At 68.0% G+C, this 7,100-nt stretch overlaps 1 protein-coding gene across 1 annotated transcript; it reads left to right on the top strand.

Moving 5' to 3' along the window:
* Positions 1–347: 347 nt before the first annotated feature.
* Positions 348–6,054, top strand: LOC113962088 (ventral anterior homeobox 2a-like; the record flags this gene model as incomplete). The annotated part of the gene is made up of 3 exons (XM_027672902.1): positions 348–543; positions 720–989; positions 5,845–6,054. Coding segments are annotated over exons 2-3 (478 nt in total), but the record flags the coding sequence as incomplete, so codon positions are not given.
* Between the last annotated feature and the right edge of the window lie 1,046 nt (positions 6,055–7,100).

Genomic DNA, 7,100 nt, shown 5'->3' with positions numbered 1-7,100 from the left:
TGCCGGGGCCGGAGCCGGGGCCGGGCGGCCGCCGCTGCCGGGGCTCTTTGTTTACCAATCGGTGTCACGGAACGGGAGAGCAGGAAATTGCGTCTGTACCGGGCCGTTAATTTAAAAGCGGCCCTTTCCTCCCCCCCGGCCGCTCCCCGGCGCGGCGGGGGCTCTGCCGCCCGCTCCCCGCTCCCGGCTCCGGCGGCGGCCGGGGATGCGCAGCCGAGCGCGGCGGCGGGGGAGGGCCGGGTCGGAGGAATAAGGACCCGGCTTCTTCCCCGGTCCCACCCCCGGCCGCTTCCTCCGCAGCTCCCTCCCCTCGGCCTCCCCTTCCCCTCCCGCCCCCCACTCCCCCTAAAATCATCCCCCCATCTCCCGGTATTGATTTCCCCGCACGCGAATCCCAGCGCAGCGCGGCGCGCCCGGGCGCTGGCGGCTCCGTTCGCCCGCTCCCGCCGGGACCGGGATCGGGACCGGGACCCGCACCGGGACCGGCGCCCCATGGAAGGGCAGCGGCTGCGGCCGGAGCGCCTGAAGTTTGCCCGGAGCGAGGTGCCGCGGGAGGTGGAGCTGGGGAGGGGGCGCGGGGGGGGGGGGGGGGGGGGCGGGGGGAGGGGGTTGAAGGGGGGGTTTCCCCCCCCCCCCCCCCGCCTAGTCTTGCCTCCTGTCTCCCTCTCCCCGTCTCTCTCTCTCCCTCCTGATGTTTGATCCCGCCGCGGCGCCCGCAGGGATGAGCGATGGAGGGGCCGAGCCCGGCGGGAGCCCCGTGCTGCTGGCCGAGCCCGCGGCCACCGGGCGGGCCCGGGAGAAGGCGCCGACCCGGGCGGAGCTGGAGAGCGCCCTGCGCGGCGGCGGCGGAGGCGGCGGCGGCGGCGGCTTCAAGGACATCCCCGGAACGTCGGCGGTCAGCCCCGGCTCCTCCAAGGAGTGCGCCCCGGACACCGAGAGCCCGTCGGGGACCGGCGAGGCGGATTACTGCCGCCGCATCCTGGTGCGAGGTACGGGCAGGGTCCCCGCTCCCGGCCCCCGCTCCCCGCTTCCCCCTCCGGGAGTTCCCGCTCCGAGGATGGGGAATCCCCGGCACCGCTTCCAGCGCATCCCGGGCGCTGCCCGGCTGCCTGCTCCGATCTCTCGGCCCCGCCGCTTCCCGTGGCTCCGCTCCGTGCGGCACGGACCGGGCCCGCTGCCCCAGCCCTGCTCCGCCGGGAGCGGGCTCCGAGCGGGGCCGTGCGTGCCCGGCGGGGTCCGGGGGAACGGGCGCGGGGTCACGGACCCCCGGGCCGGCTGAGCCCCGCGGGGACGCGCGGGCGGCGGGAGAGGGGGGACAGCATCGCGTTTGAAGCGATGTCGCAGGAGAAAAGCGTCACGGAGCGGCGGCGGGCGAGGGGGGGGTTATTTTTTTTTTTTTTTCCCCTTTATAATATCCCCGGCTCGACCGGGGCTGGGGCACGGCGGGACCCGGAGACGCCGCGTCCCGCATCCCGGATCCCGCCCCGCCGCCCGCGCTCAGTCCCCGCCGGCCCGGGGCTCGCCGGGGCCAGTTTGGCTTGTGGCGAACCCCGAGAAGTTTGGGGCGCCTCGGTGCGGCTGCGGCAGGCGGGCAGGGACCGAGCGCTCCTCGGCTGGGGGCTCCCGCGGCTCCGGGGATGCTCCGCGTCTCCCCCGCTCCCTCCGCCGCTCCCGGAGCCCGGAGCAGCTCGGCGGCCGCCCGGCGATCAGGGCTGAGGCCTCCCGGTCCCCAGCCCAGCGCCCGGGCAGGGCGGCGGGGACCGGAGCCGCGGCCGTGACTTCCCTCCTCACCGCCTCGGGGGCGGCGGGGACCGGAGCCGAGTCCCCGTTCGATCTTCATCCCGGGCCGGGCATCCCGGCAAACGGCCCCGCCGCTCCCCGGAGCCTCTTCCCGGCTGTCGCGATGGGCGCCTTTCGCTGACAGCCCGGCTGCCGCAGCCCGAGCCCTCCGAGCCCTCCCCGGGCACCGCGGCGGGGCAACGGGCAGCGCTCGGGGGCCGAGCCCGGGGGTCCCGCCCGGGGTATCCCCGCGTCCCGGGGGTCGCCGAGCGGGGCCGCCGCCGTTCCCGCCGGGGTCAGGCCGGGGTCAGGCCTCTCCTCCGCCGGTTTCAGTCCTACCGAGGTCCCCCCGACGGTCCCGGGGCTGGGAGCGGGGTGGGGGTCGGTGCCCAGGCCCGGGGCAGGGTCCCCGCTGCCCCCAACCCCGGGGACCCTCACCCGGGAGCGCCCGGTCTCACCATCTTGCTGCAGCCGCCACGGTGCGGACAAAATGGTGGCGGGGAGAATCGCCGCAAATAACCGGGAACGGAGCCGAAATGAAGCGGGGGGGGACGTGGCGGGGGCAGCGGGTGTGCGGGGCCACGGGCCCGCCGTTCCCCGCCCGCCCCCGGCCGGGGTCCCGCAGCCGGGCAGGGTCGGGGCCGAGCACCGGCCAGGCCCGGGCAGAGCTCCAGGTCGGTTTTATGCGAAGCGGGAGGTTAAAATGTTCGGGTTTATATTTTTAAAATGCAGCCTTCAATATTTTTAATTCCGCCCTCGCCGCCTGCCGCGGGGACGGGGCCGCATCGCCCCCCGCCAGCCCCGGCCCCGGTGCGGGGCGGCTGCCGCGGAGCTGCCGCCCACCCCGCTCCGGCCCCGGGGTTCGCCCGCGGTGCCTCCGGTGAGGACGGGGGTCCTGGGCAGCCCCCCGCTTCGGCGGGGCTCTCTCGGGGTCTGGGTCCGCTGCCCGGCACAGCTCGGGACCGGGGACCGGCCGTGCGGGACGGGGCCGCGTCGCCTCCCGGCCATCCCCGTCTCGTCGGGCCGGTGGCTCCCGGCCGCCCGCGGGTGGTTTTTCCCGGGGATAACTGGGAGAAGGGCTCGGCGGCGGAAGGAACCGGGCAGCACCGGGGCCGCTCCCGCTGCCAGCGCTGCAGTCCCGGGGGTGGCTGGGCGGGGTGGGGGGCACATCCAGGGGTGCTCCCCCCCTTCCTCCCGGTCACCTCCCGGGGCTGCCCCGGGGCTGGGCCCGGGGGTCGCAGAGCACATGGAGGGACCCCGGTGGCGTTTGGGATGCACTGAGAAGGGCTGCGGGTTTCTGTGCCCCTCAGCGTGTCCCGAGGTGCCACCAGGGCCACCCCATGGCACGGACAGGGACTGGGGAGACGTGTTGGGGAGCTGACAGGGTGAGTGGGAGCCCCAAAATGCCCTGGCAGCTGCGTCGATGCAGAAACCCTCATGCACAGCAGGGTGTGTGGGATGTCCCTGTGCCAGGGAGAGGTGTCCCTGTGGATATGGGGGTGTGTGGCATGTCCCTGTGCCAGGCAGAAGTGTCCCTGTGGACATGGGTGTGTCTGGGGTGTCTCTGTGCCAGGGAGAGGTGTGCCCTGTGCCCACGGGTGTCCTGGGCTCTTTTGGGGGATTTCAGCCCCAGGCCTTGTCCCGGACCCGCTGCCATCAGGTGTATCCCGGTCCCCAAGAGCAGGACGTGCCACCAGGGCCCCGCTGGCGAGGCTGGGGGCTGTGGGCACCCCCCGGGCAGCCACGGCAGGACCTGGCGGGTTTTGGGGGTCCGGGATCCGGCAGCTGATGGGGGAAGGCTCTCCAGAGGGGATCCCACAGGCAGGGTGGTGCTGTGCCCTTCCTGGCACGGGGGGACGGATGTGGGCCCCCAAAACCCGCGGCAGGGAAGGTCTGCGGCGCCCAGCAGGTTTTGGGGGCGAGGCTTTTGGGGGGCGAGGGTTTTGGGGACGAGGGGTTTTGGGGGCGAGGGGTTTGCCTCTCCTCTGCCGAGCTGGCACCGTGGGCCGTGCCCCTTCCCTCCCTTCCCCCTCGGTGCCGCTCCCCCACCCGCGGCCCAGCTGCCGGGGGGGGATAACAATAAATAATGCCCGAGCGATGCCGGCGCGCCGAGGGCGGAGGGCAGAGCTGCAGCTGCGGCTCTGAGCCACCAGCCCCGGCTGTTGTTGTGCCGTGGCCCCCGGCGTGGGCACGGGCATGGGCACGGGCGTGCGGACGTGGCCTGGGCATCGTCTCCGCCGTCGCTCTCCCCTCACAAAATGGTTCCCGGGCCGGCGTCCCGATCCCGCCGGAAAAGCCGCCGATCCGCCCACGACCCGTTTCCTTTCCCGGGGCCCTGTGCCCACCCGTGGGGTGTGGGGTGTGGATCTTGTCCCACCAGACCCTCTCCCACCCTGGTTGTCCCCAGGCCCCGGTGATTCCTTCGGTGTCACGGTCCTGCCTGGAGCCAGCGCGGCCCTGCCGGGATGGCACCTCTGCCATGTGGTGGGAAACCGGCTTCGGGAGTGGGGTCCCTCTCCCACAACTCCCAAATCTGTGCCTGCTCCCTACTCCCGCCATCCCCATGCCAGATCCACCAACCCCTCACCAGTTCCTTTGCCCTCATCCCAGCTCCACCATTCCCATCCCAGCTCTGCCATCCCCACCCCAGCTCTGCCATCCCCATCCCAGCTCTGCCATCCCCATCCCAGCTCCACCATCGCCATCCCAGCTCCACCATTCCCATCCCAGCTCTACCGTCCCCACCCCAGCTCTTCCATCCCCATCCCAGCTCCGTCCCCATCCCAGCTCCACCATCCCCACTCGAGCTCTACCATCCCCATCCCGTCTCCGTCACCCCTTCCCGGGCTTCTCCCGGCTATTTTCCCCCTCCCTACCCCAGCACTTTTCTAATCCCTTCCCGTCTGAGTCAGCCGGAGGGAGGGAGAGCCGGTGACCTCCAGCCAGGGCTGCTGGGGACCCTCCGGCCTTGGGAACCAGCACCCCAAAATCAGGGCCTGGCACAGGGCTGCTTCCCTGGAGTGGCTTTTAACCCTCTGGAAAAGCCCCGGGGCAGAATCAGGGAGCTCTGTGGTCAGGGCTCACCCAAACCAGTTTGCCGCTGGTGTTACTGGAGCTCGGGGAGGGTCAGCATGAGAGGTTTGGGGTCTGGCAGGACCCAGTGGGTGATTTCCAAGGCTCCTTTTAATTCCTGGAGCACCACCAGTTCCACGGCACAGCCCAGGGAGTTGGGACAGGCTCCTGGCCCTCGGGGCTCCGTGGGTTTTTTGGGAGAGCTGGTCCTTTGCCAGAGGGAAGCAAAGCCACGGCGGCTCCTTCGGAGTGGCCACGAGCCACGTCCCAGGTGCCGACGTGGGAGTTAAACCCTCCGGCTTTGGTTTCCCTGGATAGTCTCAGCCTTTCCCAACCTCGTAAAATTCGCTGCTGGAGCAGCTCAGGGCCACAGCACTGCCCAAACCGGCCCTTTAATAGCAAAACTGCCCCAAAATGGGAGCTGCTGCTTTCCCAGGAAATATTCCTCCAGCGAGAATAATTCTGGACAGAAGGGAATTGTGATAGAGGCAAATTTTTTCCATTATTCCCAAGGAAGGACAAAAAAAAATAACATATATTTTTAATTAAACAAACCTTTCATTCTAATTCTTCCTTGGTATAAATCTGCTTTTTGCTCCTGGCTTTCCCAACTGTTATTTCCGGAATGAAACGTTCTGTTTTCCTGAAAAACTTTATGGTTTCTATTTATGTCTTAAAAAACCCATAATTTATGGAGATTTGTTGTCGCTCCCCCGGATATTTATAAACTTACAGCGTTCGGTGCCAGAGGGGAGAACCAAACTATGGGATGGTGCCTGTTCAGCTCCAGCTTGTGGGATTTTCATGGATATTCTGCATCCAGCCCTGACACTCGGGGCAGCACCAGCCTGGTGATGCAGGGCTGGTGGTGCAGCCGGTCTTTAATTCGATTTAATTAACTTTTTCTGCCCCAACAACTGGGTTTTTTGGACCAGTCCCTGGAGATTTTTTTCCTGATGGCTTTTCCCTCTTCCCCCCCCCCTACCCCCGCAGATGCCAAAGGGACCATCCGGGAGATCGTGCTGCCCAAGGGGCTGGACTTGGACCGGCCCAAGCGGACCCGGACGTCCTTCACGGCGGAGCAGCTCTACCGCCTGGAGCTGGAATTCCAGCGCTGCCAGTACGTGGTGGGCAGGGAGAGGACGGAGTTAGCGCGGCAGCTCAACCTCTCCGAGACCCAGGTGAGGCTCGGGGGCTCCCCCGGTGGCCGCGGTCCCAAACCCCGGAGCGGGGGGAGAGGGGCCGGCCGGAGTCCGGGGGAAGGATGGGGGGACCCTGCGCTGCTCCGGGGGGACGGTTCTCCCCCACCCCTTTCTCCCGAGCCCGTTGGTTTAGGGCTGGGGGGGGTCTGTAGGGACCCCCCGACAGGCAGCAACCCCTCGGAGGGTCCGGCAAAGGGTCAAGGCCAGGCTGGACGGGGCTCGGATCCGCCCGGGCCGGTGGAACGTGCGGGGTTTAGGGGCCCTTCCAGCCCAAACCATTCCATGATCCTACAAAAGCTGGAAAGAGGAAAGAGCAGGAGTGTGCCAGTGGGGAGCCAAGGTCCTCAGGCAGCACCCACGGTGGGGTGGGATGTGGTGGGTGCCATGGGGGTCGGGCCGTGTCCGAGCCGGGGGATCCCGCATGGACCCTGCACCCGCCGCTCCCCAATCCCAGCAGGATGGGGACCCACTGGGGATTCTCCCTGTGGAACAGCGGCCCGGCTTGTCTTCTCCAACACCTCCCCGTGCAGGTCTTTGGCCATGGGGAGGGATGTTCCTGGTTTTCCCCCGCTGTGGTGTGGGGATATCCGGGCGGGCGGAGCGGGAGAGGCTGTGCCATGTGCCTGGGTTGGTGCAGCTGCTGGGGCTGGGATGGTTTGGGCTTAGAAATTTATGACACAATAGTAATAATAATTAATAACTTAAATTAAAATATAATAATAACAACAACAACAGTGCAGTGCAGAACAGCCAGGGCTGCCCCTTCCCTGCCCCGTCCGGCGCAGCGGGAGACGGTGACACAGTTCCATCGATTCACACGGGCAACAATTCCAATTTTTCCAACCCTATTGTGGAACAGCCCCGTCCTGGGTGTCGGCAGCCGAGCCCCTGCCTCCAGGCTCCCCTTGTTTTCCAAGGGGGCTGATTTTGGGGGGATTGTGCCGCTGTGTGGTGTATTGGCACTGGGTGTGTGGTGTTTTGGCACTGGGTGTGAGGTGTTTTGGCACTGGGGGTGAGGTGTTTTGGCACAGGGTGTGTGGTGTTCTG

The sequence above is a fragment of the Neopelma chrysocephalum genome, unplaced genomic scaffold (genome assembly GCF_003984885.1).
Source record: "Neopelma chrysocephalum unplaced genomic scaffold, ASM398488v2 Primary Assembly neopelma1_104207, whole genome shotgun sequence".
In the NCBI taxonomy this organism is placed as follows: Eukaryota; Metazoa; Chordata; class Aves; order Passeriformes; family Pipridae; genus Neopelma; species Neopelma chrysocephalum.
This window is presented reverse-complemented; position numbering and strand designations above follow the sequence as displayed.